Source organism: Trachinotus anak, unplaced genomic scaffold (assembly GCF_046630095.1).
Source record: "Trachinotus anak isolate AG129_WGS33_773 ecotype Australia unplaced genomic scaffold, CSIRO_AGI_Tana_v1 ptg000014l, whole genome shotgun sequence".
In the NCBI taxonomy this organism is placed as follows: Eukaryota; Metazoa; Chordata; class Actinopteri; order Carangiformes; family Carangidae; genus Trachinotus; species Trachinotus anak.
The window spans coordinates 9,760,669-9,785,350 of record NW_027273865.1 but is presented as its reverse complement, the minus strand read 5'-3'; the positions used below and the strand labels follow the sequence as shown (position 1 = coordinate 9,785,350).

The window sequence follows — 24,682 nt, the reverse complement described above, 5'->3', positions numbered from 1 at the left end:
TGTGAATGTGTGGATTTATAGTAGGAGTTGGACATTAGTGGGTACTCTGGGAAATGTGTCTTTCTATGACATGTTAAACATGAAAATTAAAAAAGGTGCATCAACATCAGGCCAGAGATATTTAACTGCTGATATTTGGCTCATTGTTGAATAGTGCATTTGTGATCTTTTTGTAGTGTTGAATATAAAAGGTAATTGTTTGCTGAGTTTGGTGATCCTGTAATCACTGACTAATGGCAGTATACAATAATGGAAATTATAGAATAATTACTGTATTACTGAGGAAGCTCATTGCAACCTTAATGTCCCAAAGGGAGCAAAGTAAGTAAAGTAATCTGATGAAAAAATACCAAGATATGCATATTTTCCATCAGTCTACTTTAATTATTGAAAGGCAGAGAAAGTTCAATGTTGAGTGAAATGTTCAGTAACTTCTATCATTAAGATATAAATATATTAGTTTTTCTTCATTACCTCTAAAGCAAAGGGCATTTCATTTAAACCACAATCAGTGTTTTGTTTGCTCTTCAAATCTTAACATTTCTTTCTCTAAATTTTAGCCATAATTGATTTAGTTTTATATTTTGACTGAATATTTCATACACAAATATGTGTGTGTTTAATATTCTATTTTTTCTGTGTTTTTAAGTGAGTAAGTTTGAATTACTCTTCTATATAAATCTGAAAGAAATGAATACCATACTTAAGCAACATTTTAAATGCAGTTCCTTAACTTGTATTTTACAGTGTGGTATTAGTAAAGTATCTGACTACTTTCTTCACCATTTTGGATTTTGCTTGGGGAAATTGCACTTCTGCTTTTCCTCTGCTCCTGCATCAGGTCCTCAGTGAAAAGCCTTACGTTTGTTTTGCACTTGATTTAAAAGCACTCTCTATACCATGTAGGGGTGTAAAAAAGTGGAGTCTTTAACTGGAAAAACTTTTCAAAACAAATCTCAGTGTACTTTCCTTTCCTTAGCTATTGGTCACTTCGTTACCAGTCAGTCACTGATGCTGTGTCTCTCAAGAGCCTATGACATTTTGTACTGTGTAATGAAAGACTAAACTTCACTCAAATCAAGTAAAAACATTTAAGAAAAAGAAAACTGCTGATTAAAAATACGTATTTGTTACTTACCTGTTTACAAATGAGTTATTTACCTGCATCATGTAATTTAGAAGTTTCACAAATTTAAGTTTGGAATATTACAGTTTCTTTAGTTGCTATTTAGGTGGCATGGTGGTGCAGTGATTAGCACTGTCACCTCACAGCAGGACGGGTCTGGGTTCAAATGGACTGGCATCCTGGCACCAACCCCCAGGACTCTGTACGGACAAGTGGTATAGATAATGAATGGATGGATAGTTGTTATTTATATACATCATCATCATGAGGCAGGATTCTCTCTGTATAACCTGCTTCACTAGTGAAGATGGGGCTGTGTCTGCAGCTTAGCTTTCTTAAAATTACACAATCATCTCTACGGTGCTCTTGACATTGTGAGCTAGATGTTTCTTAGCACACTACTTCATCAGCTGCTGGATCTCCTCCCTTTTCAACCATCTATCACCACAGTGTCATCTGCAAACTGTATGATTCCCTGGGGATACCTGCGTTTCCAAGCTTTTGAGACAAAGTTAGCTCACTTAAAGAAAAACAGAACATTCCCAGGTCTTTGTCATTTGCTTTGTCAGCTTCTGAACAAGCTTGAGGTTAAGATTTGCTTGATAAGCAAATGTATTTGCATATGAAGCAAAGAGTAGACTCAGGTTGAACTATAGCCCTCTTTAAAAAAAAAAAAAAAGCCAAAAGAGCCACACTATTTCACAAGTTCAATTATTTCTATTAGGAGGTAAAACTTGTCATTTTTATGCTTAGCAGGGAAATATGTGACCAGTTTGAGGGAGGGACGGAGCAACAGATACTACTTTTTCAATAATAAGATGAGGCCATGTTCATTCACACCTACAATTTACAGTCATAAATAAAACCTTAAGTGACTTTCTTTGGCCTGTAGCTTTTGGTGGGTTTGGGAGGAGTTTGGTGAAGCCAGAGCCATGGAAAATTACAAACCACAGACAGGGCTTTTCCAGGTAACAGACCAGAGAGTATCATCAGCAAAATGTAGTTCAAGTACTGAAGTAAATGTACTCATAATGCAGTAAAATGTCACCTGTAACTATCTACAGCTGTCGGATAAACGTAGAGAAGTAGAAGTACAAGGTAACACAGAATGGAAATACTTCAGTTCAAGTACTTTGAAGTTGTGCTTAAATGCAGTACAAGGGTTTCTGTACACACCAAGTTAAATTTAAGACTTTTTAATACCACGTAGAATGTAATTTATTGTCTCTGTCATAGGCCTACCAGGCAAAGTATGAAGGACATTAATGTAGAAAGTGCATGAATTTATTGACATTTATATCACATTTTTATCAGCACCTCCCAGCAGCAATTCCTAATATTATCAGTTATTCAATTAAAAGAGACCTGGAAGTGGATAAGCTGGAGAAAAGGACATGATGGATAGATGAACTGATTAAAAAATAACTGATTTAGTTTAATTCATTACATTTATTTATCAAACCATGAACAAAAACATGACTCTCATGCAAAGAGAGAAGAAATGGGTTGTACTGCATTTAGCTAATTAAATAAAGAAAAAAGAAAAAAAAAAGAAAAAATGTCCATCTACCTATAGACACTGGGCAGGTAGACACAATACAGTACAATACAAGGTCCAAGGTCCCCTTATATGAATTTTGCATAAGGTTACATAAGGATTTCCCAGTCTGTTTTTTTTTTTTGCTGAAATCAATAACATTTTATAACTACGTGAACTGGATACAGTAGAGGAAATATTTAAGACTTTTGTTGAGGAAATTTAGGAGTTTTTGATAAATTTAAAGGCCTTCTTTGGCCTGCAGTTACCCTGATAGACTACTTGAGTAAATTTAACCTTATTACTCACCCCCCCGCCCTCCCTCCCAGCCATTGCACGGAAGTTATGATTGATGATTTTAGTCCTGAGAAACTGACAAAATGCAGCACCAGATCAATATATCTTAAAAGAGTATAAAAGAGGAATAAAAGTGGATTATATCCCAGTAAGTGCTTCTCCTGCGCCTTGCCTGAGGGGCAGCACTGGGCTCCGGCCGTGACGTTGGTCCGTGACGCAGGTTTGCCCTCCATCACCAGCCGAGCCCACTGACAGAAAACACCACCTACAGACGGAGAGAGCCCTCACGATTTGTGGAAATATGTAGTTAGCCCGCAAAGTTCCGCATATTTCGACAACAGGAGGTTTGGTGGAGCTGGTAAGTCAATATATTTATCATAAGCTCGATGAGTTACAATCTTGCGCTCGCTTTTAATTGCCCTGTTTGGAGCTAGCGTTAGCCTAGCCAAGATGACGGCGGTGATGATGGCGGACGGTGCCCGTTATTTCCAGCTGCGGCGATGGCATCTGATGGTTATCACTGTGTTTAAGAACATAGCCTGCCTGTAGAGCTGGATTTTAGATAGCAACCAGCCGACTGAATCTTTACTCAAACACCGAGCTCATGACTGGCTCTATATTTAGCTCAATATCTACACAGAAAAAGGTCGTGTTGGCAAATGGAAGGTAAAGCTGCTGAAGTGCGTTTCATTTTCGATGGAAAAATCCAACAGTGAAAGTGAACGCAGCAAAGGGCAACCCGGAATAGACGAATACTAATCCGACTTCAGTCTCCAGGTTGAAATGTTGCTGGCTGCTTTAATGTTACGGCCAATTTATCTACGCATTTTGGTATTTCTTAGTGATTTTCATAAAGTTAACGCATCCGAATATATTCATAAGCTGTAACCACAGTACAATTCAACGAACTTAGGTGATAAACTCTCGACTGAATTCCTATTATTAATCGCTAGCCTGCTAGCTAGCCTGCTAACGCTAATGCTAATGCTAATAAATTTCAACCTCTCCCTTTATCAGAACAGTTACATGGAAAGTTACCATGGGTGGCCATGATGATGAAGATATGCCATACGTTGTGAATAAACAAAAGCAAGATGAAGAGCTAAAGAACAAGCTGAATGACAGCAGCCACTGGTGCGACCAGGAGTCCACAGGCAACAATGCCAAATGGGTCAAAGAAGGCCGGAACCAGCTGCGGAAAGTAGCCGAGAACCAGCAGGACCAGGACCACAACTGCAATATCAGCCAGAATGGGAACAAGGAAGACTTCCCTCATCAGAACACCACTCAGGAAGAACAACAGGGAAACGAGGAACAGACAAAGTCTCCCAAAGTAGCAATGACCCCTGGTCTCAGTCAGGAGGAGTCCAAGAACATCCTTAATGAGCCGCTACTCATCGACACTCTGGAGTCCACAGAAGAGAAAGATAAAGAGAGAGAAGAGGACTACAAAGAGAAGGAAAATACATCAGAGGAGGATGAGGAGACATCAGGTGATACCAGAGGAGAGAACATGTCAGAAGAACAGACTAATGTGGAGTCTCAGAGAGAGGGCAGTGTTGTGGGGAGAAATGCCTGCCTGCTCTTCTCCAACATGAACGGGACACCAAGTGATGAAGAGTCCAGCTGGCCTGCACTGTCACAGGATAACACAGCTGACAGCTCTCCAAATGGCAACAAAGGTAAACAGTACATGTAGTTGATGTTAAGGCCTCACATTTATGGTATAATACAACATTACACATGACTATAAGAGCAGTTGGATGGCACAGCTTGTACACACAACAACATCCAGAAAAAATGCAGCTCTGAACAACATGCCTTGCAGAAGGGGAAGACAGGGTAAAAAAAAAAAAGGAAATGAATTGCATGATTGAATTTAAGGGCAACGCTTAACTTTTAAGTCCACCTATTTAGCATTTATAAGCAGAACATAAATACCTAACAAATAGTTTATAATACACTGTAATGTAGTTGTAAGCATATATAAATGTTTATTAGTGTTTACTATTAATGGATTTTTGAACAACGATAACCTGTGAAGCACTTGTTTGTGGATGCTGGTGTATAAACAGATTGTTAGGTAGAGACCATCTTATGATGGGTTCACACTAGCCATGACACCAACATTTTAATGTCCCCACCCATGAGTGCTCATTAGTCAGTACCACATTGTTAGATGACTACTGAGTAGTTATTACTACATTATTACGTGACAGAACTCATGGGTTGGACCACACCCATCTTTGAACTCAGCCTGTTTCATGAGTATCTTGCACAGTTGTGACGCTATCGTGGTGACAAAATTTGTCCATAGAAATATAAACACCCAACAAAGTACTTAAAAGCACCTCTGTGGTATTTCTTGCTATGGTAGTTGTCTCCTGGACCACATGTTGCTATGATGACAGACACATACACAGACTCATAAGGTGAGAACAATATCCTGCCCCACTGTCATGGCTGGTGAACACCAGCCAAAGTACTCAAAACTGCCTCTCTGGTAGTTTACAGTACAGCAGTATGTTTCCAAGGCCACTGCTTTCAGTGGTGATACACAGACACAGACACAGTCAAACAGAGTCTTAGTAATGTCAAATATGCCTTATATTTAGTGACAAATACTGTACATTACTAAGAAACTTTGAATATCCATATATCTGCTCCTAATTACATTATAGTGTGTTATATATATGCGCTCTGGTTTTTGTGCATATAGTATGTATATAGCAAAGTATAGTGTGTGTTACTAATTTAATCTTATCAGTTTTAATCCTGTGTTCTGTTAATGTTCATTTCATACCATCAACTATGGGTGGGTAATATATTGAATATACTCGATGCATCACAGCTTGTTCCACATGGGATGTAGTAAATGACAATATTGCAAACATTGGGTATAAATTGTCACATAATTGTTGTTACATGAAGATTGCTTTGGTGTTTCGCTCCTCTCCCTCTCTTCTGGGGCTGTCTCTCTCTCACAGACACACTCCCCCACCCATCCAAAAAACTCTACGAATGCGCAACGTAGGTTAGGAGGTGTGTGTGTGTTTGTATCTGGAGCGAAGGAAACTGGAGAGAGTGAAAAAAGTGAAGCACCAAAGCAAGTTTATACATGTTTAGATATGTTAGCTGAAGATGGAGGCAGAGGAATTTGTTCAGAAAGGAAACAACATCAGAACACAATGCCTGCCTTATATGTGCATCACATCTGTTTAATTATTGACATAATATAATTCTAACCAACACTGGGTTTCTGCAATGACCATATAGTCCATGTTGCCTCTTCTGTCTCTATGTCTCTGCTGGTCATTGGTTAAAAATATAGGTTGTATATTTCTTTCATGTCCATGTCATGTTCATATGAAGTCCAGAGATTGAAACTATAGTGAAAGGTGTCATTTATATATAATGTTGCTGGTATCATGTCATGACTATCAACAGATATCTACCCTGTTTATTTTTTGCTTGTAACCACTTGTCACAAGTGAAAAATAGGCGAGACGCCGGATCTCTAGATCACACAACACAGCAGTGAGGCAGAGTGTGTCTCTTAATGCATCAATAGGTTAAATCACACATGGATGAAGATGGAGATTTCAAAATATCAAGCTATATATCGTATATCGCAATATAGCCTAAAAAATATTGCGTTATTACTTATATCATACTTACAACATATCGTCCAGCCCTGCCATCAACAATGAGGTGAAACAATTTTACAAACGTAACATTAGATGCTTTATCACCTGTTGCTTGAACAAGAGAAAGCTACGAAGTTAAGCTTCATCGGTGTTGTCAAAACCATGTCTCTTTCTCTTTGGAAAGCTGATAAAAGGGAATCAAAACAGAGAGAGAGCAGAGGTAAATTAAAGAAGATGACTGTGGTTATCGCAGTTGATTTTATAAAGAAGGTAGACTCTTTGCTGGCAATTGTGAATTGTTATCCCCAAGTTTACTTTCCAATTTATCTGACAGTCAGACACCATACAACTATTTCAATGCTGTCAGCATAGACATTTGACAGAATGTTTGTTTGTTTGTTCTTGTCTCTTCCTAAATTGTCAAGAGTGTTTTTTTTCTTCTTTTTCAACCAGACATTAAACACTTTCCCTTTCCTGTGTTTTTCCTTTGCTCTCTGTTTTTCCAGAGTCCTTTTGGGACTCCAGTGCTTTTGAGACGGACACAGACTTGCCTTCAGGATGGATGAGAGTGCGAGATACATCAGGCACATACTACTGGCACATCCCTACAGGCACAACCCAGTGGGAGCCTCCTTCACCCCTGGGTAAAGTTGGTGACTCCATGATGTCCTCCACCATGTCCCTGGAGACCACACCCTGTGAGGAGCATGAGGTGAGGTCTAAGGCCCTTTTTACCAAGATAAAGACACTGACATTTGAAACTCAGGGTAATAATAGATTTTGTTACATTTTCCAGGATTCTTGGGCTCACCTTTCCAGCACAGATGAAGGAACAGGTGAAGGGGAACTGTGGAAGGCAAGTCTTGAAAAAGTGTATTTGCTTTTGAATAAATATATTCTGTATTGGTATGAAAAGTATTTCCATTTTTTATGGTCAACAAGAATAGTTTTAGTTTTTAGTCTTTGTCAAGACTGATAGCTTTGGATGTTCGAGCTGGAATAAACTGAGCAAAATTGTCTTTGTAACCGGTTTTTCTTCTTATGTGTGGCATCAGGAGGAGGGAGAGGTTGCATCTGATCAAAGTCTGAAGGAGTTTGAAGGAGCAACTCTACGCTATGCATCCATCAACCTAAAGTATGTGCTGTTTTTTTAATTAATTAGTAGTTGGTATTTAGCATATTGTGATATTCTCATTGTATTTCTGTTGCACTATTTTTTCCCCTGATATTACAGCTACAATTGCTCCCAGTCTGAGGAAGAAGAGAAGCTTGCTCCACTCTGCACAGATATAGAAACTAAGGTAAATCAGTGTTTACTGCTGGATTTCCTAAACATGTCGAAGGTAAAAGGGGTCTGAGAACCAGACCTAGTTTAAGGAATACTGCTGCTAAAAATCTTGAGTGCAAGACTGGCCTCAGATCTGGAGTTAGTCTTCAGAGGGCTGCACTGTGGCTCTATACTGCCCCAGAAAGTTCAGGAATGCTCAAATTGGGGAATTTCATGACAGGAATTAATAAAAAGTTATTTAACTAATTAGCTTGTTCTGCTTGAAAAACGCTATTTGGTTGCTTTTGTGTGTTATGGAATAAATACGTTCTCTCACTTGGACATATGGATGCGTGTGCTGTAATTGCAGTTGGTATTTTTATACTCTCTTGGGAGATGAAGCAGTAAAGCCAAGTGATTTTATTTTTGCCTCTCGTTTTTGCATCTTTTTTAGCTAAGCAAGTAATCGCTTAACTTACAAGACTAAATGAGAGTAAAAGAGGTGAATTTAGCATTGTTAACATATAGTGGAGCCAACACACTATATCAGTCTGATTAAGGATCAGACTGATAAAGGATCAGACTGATATAGTCTGTTCTATTGACTATATCCTCTGCTGTTCTGTTGTTCTTTACCTGCCTTGTGAAGTCTTGTTTTGTACTAATGTGTTGTGTATTTGTACTTTCAGTGCTTTGCGGTGCGTTCCCTGGGCTGGGTAGAGATGTCGGAGGAGGACATGGCACCTGGCAAGAGTAGTGTTGCTGTCAACAACTGCATCAGGCAGCTCTCCTATCACAAACACAACCTCCACGACACTGTTGGTATCTGGGGAGAGGTGAGGGGATTTTACTGAGTCACACAGACGCTTTACTGACAGTACCCGCACAATCTGCTTTAATCAAGATACATTTAAAAATGCACTTCACTTGTTAGAATTCACGCTCATAATTTTATAATAGTACACTGTCTACACCAAAAACACTCCGATCTCATTTAGTGTTGTATTTGGTGGTTATTGCCAACCATCAATTATTTTGGTTGAAGGTTATCTGGTTACTTAGGCCAATACATTTTCAGGTGTTTTTAGATTATAAAGAAAAGTTCATATTGGAAAATTCATATTGGAATTGAAGCAAAATACCTCAAATAGTAAAAGTTAAAAAAGGGAACTAATACATGCATGGATATATAAATTTCATAGTAGCCCAGCCCAGAGTAGCTAGGCTGCTCATAGTCAGTATCAGGGCTGCACAACTAATCGAAATCTTATCAAAATTGCAAGTGCAATATCTAAATCACAGGAGCTTTGGTTTTTTTGATAAAGGTCAAATGTGTCACAACAAACACAAAATAAGCATTGTGGTGCTACAAAGATGCCAATTTTTTTTTTTTTCAGTGAAAATGAAATGCATTACCATTCCAACCAAAATATTGCAATATCTGCCAAAATAATCACTTTTTTCTTTTTTGCATATTGTTCAACCCTAGTAATTATGTGTGTCATGACAGGGTAAGGACATGCTGATGGTCCTGGAGAATGACACTATGAACTTGATCGACCCTCTTGGCCAGACTCTGCTTCATGCTCAGCCCATTGGCAGCATCCGTGTTTGGGGTGTGGGCAGAGACAACGGCAGGTCAGTAACCACAATGTAAGGCAAAAATGAAAATTGGAAGATCTCTGCAGTTGATAACCTAACTTCTTAAAATTGCTTTAAACAAAACTTGCTTCAAAAACATCATCATTGGTCAGTTGAATTTAATTTGTGGTATTTCACACTATATGTGTAAAGGTGCTCAGTAAGGTGTTTCTAGTGAGCTCACTTAACTTAGATAAACACATTTTCACCTGGAGTGGAAATTAATTTTACCTTCAGTGAATTTTTGTTAGATATCCCTCTAGACCTGTGTGAGGACAGACAGACTTTCTAACTGTTTTGAATGTTCTGCCATTAATCTGTTAAGTCTGCATTAATGGTTGGTTCCCATTTAAAAAATGTATATCCTCCTGTAGTTATGACTCAGAGTCTTGGCATTCCTGTAAAGGACACTGCACACTGTGTGTACCCTTTTTGTGACACGTTGCTGCCCTCTGCTGGATCACTATGTGCATTACACACAAAAATCCCACCTCTGCTTTGCCCTGTTTTTGACTCTTACCTGCATCACTGTGTTCTAACACTACTGTTTTTTCTTTCATGCTGCATTTCCCATCATGAACAGGGAAAGGTATACTTCAATTACTTCTACCTTCTAACATTTTTTTAAACAATTGTCTTCCGTGGTTGCTACTTGCAGTAGTGAGTGTGTATATGTTTTATGTGCACATAAGCACGTATATGTTGAAACTGTAAACTCACACATATATGCTGTATTAATGATTCAGTATGTGAATGTGACCTTTTCTATCTGACTTCACCTGCAGGGATTTTGCTTATGTGGCTCGAGACAACCTGACCCAAGTTCTGAAGTGTCATGTTTTCCGCTGTGACTCACCTGCCAAGAACATCGCCACCAGCTTACATGAGATGTGTTCAAAGGTCAGCCACAACTGGATTTAATTAATTCTGAATTTTCTTTCATTATGAATTCAACACAGTGTCTTTGTTCATTATCAGGCGTTTAGTTCTTACTTGAACTTCACATATCTTCGTCTCTTAATTTAATTTTTAGATAATGATGGAGAGAAAGGCAACCAAGCCAGGGATGAGCAGACTCAACTCTGACCCTGATAAACCTATGGTCATCCCTGTTGAAGGTAAAGCTTACACATTTTGAAAATCATTATAATAAGTAATAAGTGTGGAAACAGGTTACGTAATGCTTCTTCCTTTTTTAACAGAGTTTCCTGCACCAAAAAATGAACTCTTCCAACGCTTCCATGTTTATTACCTTGGTTGTCAGCCTGTGGCTAAGCCGGTTGGTAAGTCAAACACCTTTAAATATGTAATGGTTCATGGTAAAAGTTAATGCATTGTATCATGGGCTGTGTGTGTGCGTATTTTCTTCCTTTCTCAGGTATGGATGTAGTTAATGAAGTGCTAGAGACAGCAATGAATGGCAAAGATAAAAATGACTGGACTCCTGTCTCTGTGAATGTTGCACCAGCCACCCTCACAATACTTTCAAAACAGGTAACAGAAAACAGAGTCAGCATGAGATGGTCTCAGGGAACGTGCTTTTTAAATCACGGGCTAAAATTTCATCATGATGAGCCTTAACAGAGCTTTATGCAATATGTTTCAGTGTAATTTATGTATTCATCACTTTCACTCAATCAGTGCTTTTACTCAAATGTTGCCTTAAAACAGAAGAATTATTTTTTAAATATGTAATGAACCACCAAATCATTTTTGTACATGTTTTGTTACATAGACTACTGTTAAAGGTTGTGGAGAGAACACTGGATTATTGGCAAATCTAAAAAGAAAAATATAACAGAAAAAAATGTAAATTACACTTAGTAAGTTCTTTTACTGTGACATTTATGTCCATTTCCAGAATGAGGAGGTGCTGTCAGAGTGCAGGGTGCGTTTCCTGTCTTTCATGGGTGTGGGGAAAGACGTCCACACCTTCGCCTTCATCATGGCGGAGGGTCCCCAAGATTTCACTTGTCACATGTTTTGGTGCGAACCAAACGCTGCCAGTCTGAGTGAGGCTGTCCAGGCTGCCTGCATGGTGAGTTGTAAACAGATACATGGGATAAAGAGATGAGATGGAGAGATGATTTTTTGGAAGGTGTTTTGTCAGGACTTCACTTTATTCCGTCCCAGCTAAGCCAGCACAAATGTCATTCACAGTTGTTTACAAGGACGCTCCGGTGTTTAGTCTAGTAACTGTAATACATCATTTATGCTCTGCGTGTTCTTCTTTTTATAGCTTCGCTACCAGAAATGTCTGGATGCACGTCCACCCAGCCTAGCCTCCTGCCTGCCCACTCCTCCTGCTGACTCTGTGGCTCGACGGGTCAAGAAGGGGGTGCAGAGTCTGCTGGGCAGCTTTAAGAGCTACAGGTCAGGCTCTCAATCCCCTTGAGTTGGAGCGGAGATGCTGCAAGGTCCATTACACAGAAGCTCCATCACTACAGCCCTTTTCTCACTCCTTCTCTCATCCTTCTGCCACAGTTTCGCCTTATGACCATTTCACTTGTTTAGTCAGTAGTCTAGTATGTGGAGTATTTTCTGGGGAAAACGTGTCTGAAAATATTGCATTTATTTCTTTTTTTTTAGCTTTTGCTTTATACAACAATTTTAAACTCTCATCTCCAAACAGACGAACCCCTGGCATCAGTTTTTTTTTCTTTGCTGGGATTCTTTCTGTGAGTCTTAACTATTTTTGTGTTTTAACAGAAACAATGCTATGAATGTTGGATATGGATGTAATATATTTTACATGCCGACACTAGAATTTGCTTGGGAAAGAGGTTGCTAGGTTCTCTCACAGAATTTCTCTTGTTCCCTTTTCCTCCTTGGTGCAATTATCATCTCCAACACTCCTCCTTTTCTACTCTCTAAAGAAAGTACTGTAATGCAGTATTTGTTAGATGGTGTCATGTATCCTAATACTGATTTTCTAAAACATCATTGCACCTCTCTCTACCACCTTAGGCTGTAACACAAGCGCTGTAGGCGTCTCAGTAGTGTGCCACGTAGTTAAATGTCCCTGACCCTCCCAAACAATGTATTTTAGTCTTCCAAAGAACTGTATGGTCATCTGTCACATAGTGAGCAACCACTGATTTGACTGTAGTGTGTTTCTCATACATTCTGCATGAACATTTGCAAGTTCAGTGCTAGTGTGCAATAATCAGATGTTCCTGTATGGTGTGGTGATAAGATGGCTGCAGTGTGATTATTTGTTCACTTTAATGAGAGTCTGAATAGATCGGGTGCAAGGCTAATGGAACAGCAGAGCCATGTTGAAAATCATTATCTTGTGATAGAAATAATAGTAATAAGAAACACAAACTCTGGGTTTTCACACAGCTGTTTACCACCAACAAACTACTGAATAGTACTGTAGAAACTCACCACAAGCTGCATGTTTTTATAGCTTAGAGTTCTTGCTGCTTGCAGCAGTTTAGTGCTTAAGACCCATCAATGTATCCTGTAAATTCTTTCTCTGTGTTTCTGTATGGTAAGAGGAGGCTGGAGTTGATGTGTTGTTTCGTGTTACATAGGCATGTCACTCTAGCTAGTGTCAGTGTTTATCATAAGCTAGCAGTAGAAAGTTAGACTTCCTGTCAGTTCCTTCAGACTAAAAAGATGAGAGCAGGTTAATGTTTGTATTTACAGTTTATGTATATGGGAAACCTAGAGATGATTTCTCCAGTGGTTCACATTTTTAGTTTTTCCTTGGCCACATTTTGACGTGTGTGTGCCCCGGCCGCTCCAGTTAATGTATTTTTTATTGTTTCCACACACTACAATGTATACAGTTCAGATGATTTTCACATTAGCTTGTTAGATTTACTTTTTATAAAGAACACACGAATTAGCCAAGTTGTATTTTATCTTTATGTGTCTGTCAGTGATAAATACTGTATGTAGCACAATAGTAATAGTCACATTAAAGATGCAGTTAGTAAGATTTTCTGGTCATTTGGACCTTTGCAGGGCACGTATTTGGCCACGTTGTCAGAAACATTAGTACCTAGTTGCTGAACATCCTCAGGTTGACTGACTCAACTACATGCCATGTTAAAACTAAATGTTAAAACTACATGTCCTCCTTCAAAATGAAAAACCATTTTAGAGCAAATGAAACACTAAAATTCCAGCAAAATATGGTAAAAGAGTGTATAGAATTGGATACAACTTGTATTAAAGGATTAATTAATTACTTAATTAATTTTAAAAAATCAGAATAGACAAAATGACCACGATATTGTGCTGATATTAAAAAGTTAGACTTAAAGTTGAATGTTTGAGAAGCTGGTACATAACAGTGCTAGTGGTTTAAACAGCCATTTTTGGAAATAATTGTAATTTTTTTCGTGTAATTTATCTGATATCAGCATTGTATAGTTCACAACTAGAGAGATGTTTTTATTTTCTAGACCTTTGTTTTCCAAAAATCACTCTGAAATCAAACATGTCCTCAAATGTCAAATTAAAACCAAAATTGGGTTTGGTTCTTGTTAGATATATATCCACAAAATATATAATCCATCTTTGAAATGTATGGATTGGAAAAGACAGAGATTTGCAAACATAAATCTGTCATGGAGTCAGTTCTGTGGGCTGAGCTTCACCCAGTTGTGAAAGCAAAACAAGGTTTTGTGATGACTGGCCTTCCTCAACCTTTCATTCATAGATTTTTATTGATGTTTTAACAGAAGTAATCAAACACTAAAACTCTTACCAACTGCTTCTTTTATATGTGTGAGATATAACACTAATGAAATCTAGACTGCATTGACTCATATTACTGCCTTGTCACTCATGTGTCACTTGGAATTATTGTGCTTTTTCTCCTTCAAAGTTTGCTGTTTCCAGTCAGTGGCGACACTAAAGCCAGATGAGTTAAAGAACATTAGCAGATTAATTTATTTCTGTTCATGTAAATTAGGTGTATAAAATGTATGTATATAAAAGTCACTGCACAATAAATGTGAACATATCATAGCTGTTTATCTTGTGTCCTTTTTACTATTTGGCAGTTTTTTTTAGGTTGTGTGAAGCCAAGTGGCTCTGAAGGGATTGGTTTCCAAAGGGCAGGTCTGGATCCTAGAGCCTGAAAATGTCTTCTTTGGTATCTGGTTATGGAGGCATAGACATTTTTTCATTTTCTATCAATGGCTTTATCTATCATTCCCAGTTTTTCATTAAAATGTAAAAGAAGCCACTCACAACCTGTCTGGCTCTTTTGCATATGCATTAAACCTGCTGACACCGGTCTAACCACCGGTATTGACAGACTAGCCACACAACGCATGAATAAAAAAATGCAAAACACAGCCCCCCCCCCACCCCTCCCCCCACCCCAAAGTCATCTGTTCACTTCATATCAGCACTATTGCCCCCACCTGGTGAGTTCAAAAGGATGGGTAGGGCTGGTTATTGTTTCCCTCAGAGATGGCTTTAGAGATGAAAGGTGCATATCAAGTGGAACCCAGCAGCCACAGACTGGTAATAATGGGCTCCAGCACCTCCACACGAACATTAGGAATGCCCTGTCAGTGGGATCCCCAAGCAGTCAGACACATCCAGACTCTGGCTTCCTCTTGAAGAATTAGACAGGGACGCCGGAGCTAGGTGACTGACTGACTTCCTGTTTGTATAGGCTGAACATATCAAGGTCCACGGCCATATGCATCACGTGTATCAAACACGCAACAGGTGTATTTTAATAGAGAAATTACTGCTGCTTTGATTCCATGTGAATATTGCTCAGATTTACATCACATGCATGGGAATTTTCACCATCTATTTACAGAGTATAGCTCATACTTACACTCAGCATCCAGTTCATTAGGTACACCAAGCTAAAACTAATGCGGTCCAATACAAGAGCCTTGCAATAAATAGTGTCAAAGTGTCATAGTCATAGTCTTGTTGCAACTGATTTGTTGCCTTTAACATTTAATAAAATTGATAATAAGAATAAAAAAGAAGAAACCATGGTGCCTCAGCCTCAGAGAGTTTCTAACAAGGTTGTAGACTCTCAAGCCGTGCCCCAAATCCATGCTACATGCAAATGCTAAGAAAATTTTCAGTATGTGTTCATGCTGGATGACTGCCAAGAATGCATACTCAAAACTGTCAGAATTCATAATGATAATAAAGTTTTGAGTGGTTTGATGCTCACTATTTTACCATGATACAAAACAGCAGACAATGGATGGATTGATGGTGATGAAACAGTTCCAAGAGAACCTCAGATGACAAAAGATGTATTTTTTGACTGTTTATCTTTTATACAAAAAAAAAACATACAGTAGTTCAGGCTTGTATATCTTGGATAATGAATGTGTGGTGGTGTCATGTTTGCAGCAACCTATGCCCTAAATCCCTTTGTCACCCCTGTATTCTGCTGCTTGTTATTGTGCTGCAGTGTGTGTCCATGTATCTCTGAAGCCAGATTTATGCACTCCACATTTGCCGGGTGTCAATCACAATTTACATAGGTCGGCCCATGGAGAAACTAATCACAATTATAATTATTCCTATAGACTAATTATGCATATGGCATTTGTTTAATGGAGATTTATTTTGAGTAATGAATGTGTAGTCTTGTGGAACATTGCTTTTCCTCTCCGTGAGGAGGAGAAGACTTGTGTGTCCTCTGCTGGGTTCCTCAATCTAATCACCAATCTCAGGCTAGATAAAAGGAGTCGGTGCAAACTCCGCCTTCAACCTGGTATCAAGGTCTGAGAGAGATGATGGGAATCGCTGTAGGGCACAGCCTTTTCTTACTGATTCATATTGCAAGAATACATCTCTTTGTACAAGGATTCTCATATCCTCTGCTGCCTTTATTTCAACAGGGCTTACCCATTACGATTTCTGCAGCTGCTGTTTTTGTTTTGCCTGCTCCTGGGTTCTGCAGAGATCTATGCTTCTTGGTAATCAGAGCCGACCCCACAGTGTGCAGAGCCTTGGTCAGGGCCACAGCAAATCAAACACGGCCACAGGAGATGTGTGAAGGCACAGAGTTGGATCAACTACAAAGAAAAAATAGAGGGGAGAATAATACTTTTTATGCTACCTCTACAGGGAGTGCCATAAGAAAACAATTCCTGCTTCCACAGTCCTATGACATCCATAATAAAATGAGAGACATTAAAAAACATGGAATGGCAGGTGATGGAGAGATGGAAGACACAAATGTTGGTACAGTTTATATTAATGCCCTGAGCCATTCATTTGAGGATTAAGCAGCCTAATCTCAAAATGTTCAGTAATTCATTCTCTCCCAAATAACACGGTGATTGCTTTGCCAGTGGGAGCAGCCAGCAGCCCACTGGTGTCTGGATAATCATTTCTCCAGTGGTCCTCCAGCGAATCCAGCAGCTCAGCGGTGGTTCAGTAACAGTTCAGTACACACACCAATCTAACAGGAAGCACTGCCTTTACTGACTGTTGCACTGCAGCATGCAGCATGTGATGATCCATGACAATGCCAGTCTAGACCATGACCTAAACTAATATGTAGGCCCCGGAACACATTGTGTATTTTGAGACCGGTTAATCTTAAATTCACTTATAATGTAGTGCACAGAAGGAGCATTATACTGGGAATTTCCAGTATAGAAAGACGTTTCTATTGTAGCTTTTTGCTTTTACTTAGTGAGAGGACCACTACCAGAGTGTGAACATACTCAATAGCAGGTCATGTTCTTACCTAAGACAAAGCACAGAGCTATGATCAGCAACATGCACTGAAAAATGTGATGTGTTATGCAACTGCCTTTTTAATGCTGTAGCATTAAAAACTTCTCTATATATTATTGGGAAGTTGAATCTTTAACAACATATCATTTTATAATCTGATCATGTGTTATGGTATGTCAAATCCTAATCTTCAAAGCGACTGAAGCTGTCATATAACTGTAGTGGAGTAAAAAGTAAAAATATTTCACTTGATTTGATGTATTTGAGGTGAAGTATGAAGTATGACAAAATGCTAATGAACGTAAATTAAAGTGCTTCAGCGCTGTACTCAAGTAAATGTTCTTAGTTACATTCAACCACAAGTCATTTCCAGTTGATATTTTATCATGGTCTATATCCCAACCCCACACTGAAAACAAAATCATTAAAAGATGGCTGCTGTAATAGCAAACAAACCTTATTTATATATTGCTTTTAACAGAGCAGAGATTGCAGGAGTTATATTTTTTTACAGAAGGAAGTAATGAAAAAGAGGTAATAAAAGAAACAAGTAAGACAATCTATAAACAAATGACGATAACCATGATTTTGAAATCTCATTGGCAACTGGGGAAACGAGCTAAAGAAAACAAGGGAGTATTTTGATGCTTTGCAACAGTGTACATACATTTCCCTTCTCTGAGACTGAGTGAGGTTGTTGAGTCATCGAACAACAACAGCAAAAGTGTGATCACCTTGAGTACCTGGTTACCTTTTCTTACTTTTGAAAACCTGATTTGAAAGAACCATGAGTTAGTGCGGATACTAAAAGCTCTTTTTAAATATAACTCACACTGAGGAACTTTTAACTCATTAACTTTCTTTTGTAGTTTTAGGATATCAGAGAGAGAGAGAGAGAGAGAGAGAGAGAGAGGCACTGTGAGAAAAATGTCCCAGTTATATCCCCATAAATAACCCCAGAGTTGCCTCAAATTGAATCACTTCAGAGTTTGTCCTCAACCTGTTTCCAAGGAATGCCTGAATGGAAATGCCTCTGAGTTTGCCGTCAAGATCACAATATGACTCACTGACAAGTCCTTTTGTTCAAGACAAATATACTTCTCTGTCACACCTTGGCCCTCTCTCTCCTCCACCAATAAGTCATTTTTTATTAAAATTTGTCAAATTCCATAACTGAGTACTTGCCGTGATGAATAGCAACTGTCATGCTGGATATGGATGGTCTTTATATTTGATGCACTACCATGTCCCTGGACTCTAAAATCGTTAGACTTGGGATGAAAGACGGCAACCAATTCATATTCATACCGTGTGATGATTGGGGTTTGTCAGGCTGCAACGTTCACTGAGTAGAGTCAGTGGAAAATGACAGGTCTCATTATACAGATGGATCAAACATTCCTCAAGTGTTGACACAGTGTTTTGAATGAGTCATCTTTTTCAGACAGTCTAGTAGCAAAAGATAAAGTATTAGTCTTCTAAGCTTTACATCAATAATTTGGCATTTCAGGTATTAGACTCATTCACTTTCTTGCGGAGAGTTCGATGAGAAAATTGCTCTGAAACCTGTCCGTCAAAAATAGCAGCTGGTTAGCTTGGTGTAGCTTAGCTAGCCTGGCTCTGTGTAAAAATAAAAAATAAAAAAGATGCAAACCAGCACATTTGAAGCTCATTAATTAACATGCTACGTCGTGTTTCTTTAATCCAGACAAAAAATGAGATATAAAAACAGCAATTTATGATTTTACCGGGACTGTCCAGCCAGAAAATGTAGCTGGATTTTCTAATCTTGGGACAAAGCCAGGTTAGCTTTTTCCAGCCAAGTATCTACAGTGCTTACAGTACAGTATCTACAAACCATACAAACCTGAGAGTACAGTATTCATTTTCTCATCTTACTCCTGGCGGGAAAGCAAATCAGTGTATTTCCCAAAATCTCTAAAAAAAAAAAAAAAAAAATCCTCTAACTTTAATTTGGCTGCGCTGTTGCAGATAAAAAAAAAACTGTTTTTTTTTTTTTTTTTTTTTTTGTCTTGCAGGTGTAATGATTAACAGTGAGATTAATTTACTTGCAGACAAGTGTCTCCAAGAAGACACCAACCTCCAGCCTGGTCTCCTGCGAGTCTCTCCACAGACCCCACCAATCTGACAACCCAAACCCTCCCAAGGCGTATTGCAGCAAATTGCATCGTTACTTTGCAAATTTGTTCAAGCAATCAACTCGATCTCACTTGGGGTACCGATCTGACAACAGGAATGATTAGAATCCTGGTCGGCTAGCTGCTTGTCACTTGGGACTGAGATGAGTGCGGAATTACAATGAAGCCTGAAATTGCGTGTTATTGTTACCTCCCTGTGTTCCTGTCCTCTTTTCTCCATCCACCCTTTCCCTCATGCCCATGTCTGTCCCCTCTATTCTCTCCTTTGGAGATGTGGTAACAAGGTGTGACTGCTAGAGACAAAGCCAAAGGGCAATTGTCTCGAATGGGAGGCTAGAAATAGCTCATGTGCTGTATTCTATCACAGAGCAGCCCTGCCATCACTGGATTGCAAAAACCCCTGATTTAAAAGGTGAAATATGCAAAATTTGAGTGGAAATGCAATGGAGGATTTGAGCTGATGGCCTCTAATGTAGTGCTGGAGGACAGGAAGTGGCTTAAAAGAGGAATAAATACAGCAAGAGACGCAGCTTAGCTGAGCTCCCTTTAGGTTTGGAGAAAATATGTTAAAATGACCCCAGAAACTGTGACGAAATGCAGGGGGCAGAGGCAGGCGGCTCTCAACTTGCTTTATATTTATCAGTTTCTGCTCACATGTTGCCTTTGAGAGGAGGGGTTGGGGGAGTGAAATGACCTGACGGGAGCTGAGGGGAGGAGAAGCAGGCTGTTGATTCTTGTTGCACTGTTCCCATCTCCCAGCAGGATTGTCTGAGACATAGATAAATACTGCCAGCACTGCGATTTATAAGCTGTGCAGCAGACACAATTTCACCCATTACCTGAGTGACTCAAAAGTCCAGTGTGCTTCAGTCCCCCGCATACAGAGTGCTCTGATTTCAGCTGCTTTTGCCCCCTCACCCCACCCCCCCAACCCTTTGCCTTTCTTCTTACTCTCTCTTGTCAACACCACAGGCAGACAAGGCAGCTCTCAAACTCTAAATACAGTTTTTAGACTATGACAGTGATGCGCTTTGTGTTTATTTGTCTTTCTCATTCTGGCTAAGTCTTCTGTGTTTTTGTGTTGGTGTATTTAATCTCAAATTGCTATACTTAAAGCAATTACAGCATGTGTTTCTTTTGCAGATGAGCATGCTCACATTTTGAGTTCATTTTTATGTAAACTGGGAGCAATCTGGCTCCATTTTACAAACAAGAAACGCAAAGACACAGTAGAGAAAGAAAAGGTCTTGCAGACTCAAATTTAGCAGATCCATAGCAATATTTTCTTTCCAAGTGCAGACAGATAGACAGATAGATGATGTGAACCAGATCTCAAATACCAAATTGAAATGATTTGTCTGGAAAAGCAGGACTGGTACTTTTGTTTTTGGGTTCAACAGCATTTGCCCTGAAAACAACCTAATCATTGAACAATTTCTATTCCTAACAGCTACTCCATTTTCTCTTCATAGTAGAGTTGAAGGGTCAGTTGACCCAAATTACAAAAAGCACATTTTCCAGTGGTATCTCATCTTGCACACAGCTTTGGTTTATCTGGACACGTTGTGAGATATTAGACTCTGGGTTAGCTACTGTCACCCCCAAAAACATGGAGAAGAATGAAATAGTTTTTTGTAATTTGAGGGATCTGACCCTTTAATATCAAGATCATGCTTCACCACTGCCATTTCTAAAACATGTCACCATAGACGAGACAGGAGTAGGCTTCGATGAACTCTTGTGTCAATATATTATACTTCTCTCTTAATCTCCAGATGCTCTTGCATGGCTTATTTTTAACTGTGGTCATTGATTATACCTATATTTTTGTGTCGGGTCATGGTTGAATCTTTAAATTTACATAAAAAAACTGTAAAACTGTTTTTTTAAATCACTGAGTAGAAATGTCACACCTGAGCTATATTCTATATTCTACATATTCTGTCAACGAAGCCTATGAAAAGAACAAAACCAACAATGACCTGATGCTTCTAACAAATATTGTCTGTGTCGCCAAAGATGACAGCTTACTTCTCTGTACCACAGGGGACCATTTTTGTCCAGAAACACATTATTATTACTCGTTATCATGAACATGAGGACTGTAGTCTATCATAGCACCAAGTGTATATTCATCCATGACTGAAAATAGTCCCCAGGAAATGCAGTCCTTACTGCTGTTTGAGTAAGCTTTTCTAAAAACTAAAGTGCCCGGCTATTCTAGGAAATTACTTAGATTTTTCAAAAATGATAGAATATATTTGTGACCTGCTTTTTAAACTTTTACACCTTCATTTTAGATTTTTGGTTCTTGGTCTTTTCATGAGATTTGTTGATAATTAGAAAGCTCTATAGTAACCCTTGAATTAACCCGTAAATTTCAACTCATAGGTGCCTACAGAGTGTGAGATTTCAGTATGTAAGTTCATTGCAAACCACATGGTCCGACATGGATCTGACAAACTTGGATACAACGTCAAGGTTGATGTACCGTATGTAGACTGTACGATCATAACACCTACTGAATTGTAGGCTATGATGCAAGTCAATACACAGGAGTAAAACATCATCAGCATGGGTCATCCATCTACGAAGCTTTAGTGGTAAACAATGACTGCATCATTTCATGCTGCATTCCTATTGGTTGGTTTGTAGACGTATAAGTCGTAGCAGCGGTCACATTGTGAGATGGTCATCCTAAACTGTCAGAATTTTGCCATGACCAAAGATATCAAAACACTTCTCTCATGTTGGACGCCTTTTGTCTGGAACAGCCCAGAAATCACGCAGTGGACACCCCCCTCAAGACAGCATCATATTGATGACCTCTGCAGATAAAAGTGAGGGCTTCAGTGTATCCAGTCTGGCAGTCATAGAAACCACCAGAATACATCATTGCTCAATTGACAGTGAAGAGAAAATAAGCATTATCTTTCATTTCAATGTTGTCTTTAAATTTGGTGAAATACTTTCACTCTTGCTGTAGGCATCAATATATGAATAGGATATAAAGACACTGTTTGGCATTAAATCTCTGGTTCTAAAAGCAGTAAACAGGATCTTTTCTGCACTTGAGGATATTCTGTTTCCAGTAGTTTTTGTAAATGCCAAATGCTTTCCTCCCCATTCTCATTCAAAGTCAAATTACTCCTTCAAGGCCTGCCAGTAATATGGGTTAATTGTTCTGGATGGCTGGATCACTTCCAAGCAGTTCATCCAATTTCCATTTAAATTGAGCTATCGGAGCGTGACATGGGCGACGCTTGGCTCGGCACTGTTGCAGACAGGCGACACCGGCGCACCGCTGGCTGGGCTGCAGAGAAACCTGTTTACAGGTCACACTGGAGAGTCTCAAGTGGCTCGCAACAAATGAAATGCAAGCGCACACCTTGCTGGTTCTTTCAATAGGGCTTTAAGAGGGAGCAGAGAAAAGAGCCTCATCTAGTCGAACCGGTCAAGTGTATATATGCTGCTGCATAGTCAGTCTTCTGTTGGCTGCTGTGACCTGACTGTCTGCACAACAGGAGAGGCCATGCTGCTCCTGATTTCTTTCTTTATTGTCTGCTCTCTTGCAATTCTTGTCTTTTGAATCAGAGCTGCACTCCTCTTGCTCCTCCTCTGCTTGGCTTCTACAATCAAAATATCGGCACCAAGATTTTTTTTTTGTTGTTGTTGTTGTTGCTGCCCTGGCAGGATTCACATCACCACATTTCTCAAACTGCTGGACAGGGTGACTGTCAACAGCACACCCCACTGTTCTTAATTTTAGCCGCTGATTTAAGGCTTCAGTTTCCTCTCTCTTGTAACACGTGGACTGATTATGAGCCCTGATTATTTCATCCCACCGCTATTGTCTTTCATATCTCTGTGAGTACAAAATCAAGGCAACGCATTTAATTTCAACAATGCGAATAAATCATTGTTCATCATGCGAGTCGTGCTGATGAATCCTAACATTAAAAACAAACTTTCTTTGAAAATATAGGAGACAGAATTCAACAAATACACCACAGGACTCTTGCTTGGCATTTTTTTCCTTTTGAGCACTCCCCATCCTGATTGCACATTTACATGAGAGGAAGCGGTGTCTTAAATCACAAATGTTCTCTGTCAAGTGATAGCGCAGCCCTCCACTTCCTCTTTTTTCACCACCGCAAATAATGTTGGTGTCAAGGGCTACCCAGAACATTTTGTGATGAACAGTAGAGGGGGATAATGCAACATTTATGGACAGATGTCATCTGCAGTTAAACAACACAAGAAAAGCGGTTTTCCATGCAATTTACAAGTTAATGTAGCTCTCCACTTTGGAGAGCCACTCCAAACTGAAGTCAAATCCAAAACAAGAGAAGCAGGGGAGCACACACAACACACCCAACCTCATTGAAAGAGCAGTCTCTAACCCAGCTGCAGTTTCTCATTACCATGACCCTTGAGTCACAGCACTAAACATCCATACAAATAAATACCTGGTGATCTTTGAAAAACCCTGAAGGTCATTTCGCAACACTGTGTTCCCAATTCCTCAAATCCTCTCCTAACTGTGTGGGTGAAAACCAACTTTTTTCCTATTTGAAACAAAGACATTAGGCATAATGAACCAAAATGCTACTTTATGTTTTCACTCAAAACAACAAAAGTCAGACAGTTTTTCATCCAGATGTTCGAAGAATCTTCTGGAAAAAGCAGTAACTCTTGTTAAACGACCTTCTGGGTTTTTCAGAGATTGCTGGGTATTTAATTTTCGGCAAATCTAAAGCTTAGCTCTGACTCTTTCAAATCCTTTTATTATATAGGGTTTTTTTTATAAAAGAAAAGAGAGGGTTCAACTGAACAACTGAAAAAAAGTTCCAAACAAGAGTGTCCTCCTCGTCCCCACAGCTCTGTGATGTCAGTGGTAATAGTAAAACATGAGAGGCACAAACTGTGGCTACATCTAACCCGGCCTGTTTCACTTTGCCTCCACACATCACGGAGGCCCCTGTGCTCCATGGATCAGCTTGGATGGCTTCTTGCATCAGTCATACCCCCACAGCCCAACTTCTTATAAAATCCCCACCATTCTGTATCATCGATTCGTTCCCTTCCAGAAATGGGCCCCATGTCACATGTATTGTTTCTAGATTGAAAGGGAGTTGGCCAACATCCGCTGTAAATCATAAACTCCCATTAACCAGAAGGATCCATTCTGCCTCTCTCTCTCTCTCTCTCTTTGTCCTGGGTCAAACCATTGTCTCGCTTTCATCTTGAGGATAATTTTTTGCAACCTTAGCAAGCCCTCCGTCACTGTCTCCACCATCAGAGGGAGGATTC

The 24,682-nt window shown here is 39.3% G+C and overlaps 1 protein-coding gene across 1 annotated transcript; it reads left to right on the top strand.

Moving 5' to 3' along the window:
- The first annotated feature begins 3,180 nt into the window (after nucleotides 1-3,180).
- On the top strand, nucleotides 3,181-14,501 carry apbb1 (amyloid beta (A4) precursor protein-binding, family B, member 1 (Fe65)). Its single transcript, XM_071496318.1, has 14 exons — nucleotides 3,181-3,318; nucleotides 3,978-4,642; nucleotides 7,114-7,319; nucleotides 7,404-7,463; nucleotides 7,663-7,742; nucleotides 7,842-7,908; nucleotides 8,564-8,710; nucleotides 9,385-9,512; nucleotides 10,301-10,415; nucleotides 10,549-10,633; nucleotides 10,718-10,798; nucleotides 10,894-11,009; nucleotides 11,377-11,553; nucleotides 11,755-14,501. Exons 2-14 carry the CDS (start codon nucleotides 4,000-4,002, stop codon nucleotides 11,908-11,910), a joined length of 2,061 nt encoding a protein of 686 aa, XP_071352419.1. The 5' UTR covers nucleotides 3,181-3,318; nucleotides 3,978-3,999; the 3' UTR covers nucleotides 11,911-14,501.
- Nucleotides 14,502-24,682: the final 10,181 nt, after the last annotated feature.

Excerpts from the sequence above, each read along its gene's own strand:
- apbb1 (XM_071496318.1), top strand. The coding sequence starts at position 4,000 with ATGGGTGGCCATGATGATGAAGATATGCCATACGTTGTGAATAAACAA. Across the intron at positions 10,416-10,548 it reads TACATGAGATGTGTTCAAAG|ATAATGATGGAGAGAAAGGC; the intron begins GTCAGCCACAAC and ends TTTAATTTTTAG. Across the intron at positions 10,634-10,717 it reads TATGGTCATCCCTGTTGAAG|AGTTTCCTGCACCAAAAAAT; the intron begins GTAAAGCTTACA and ends CTTTTTTAACAG.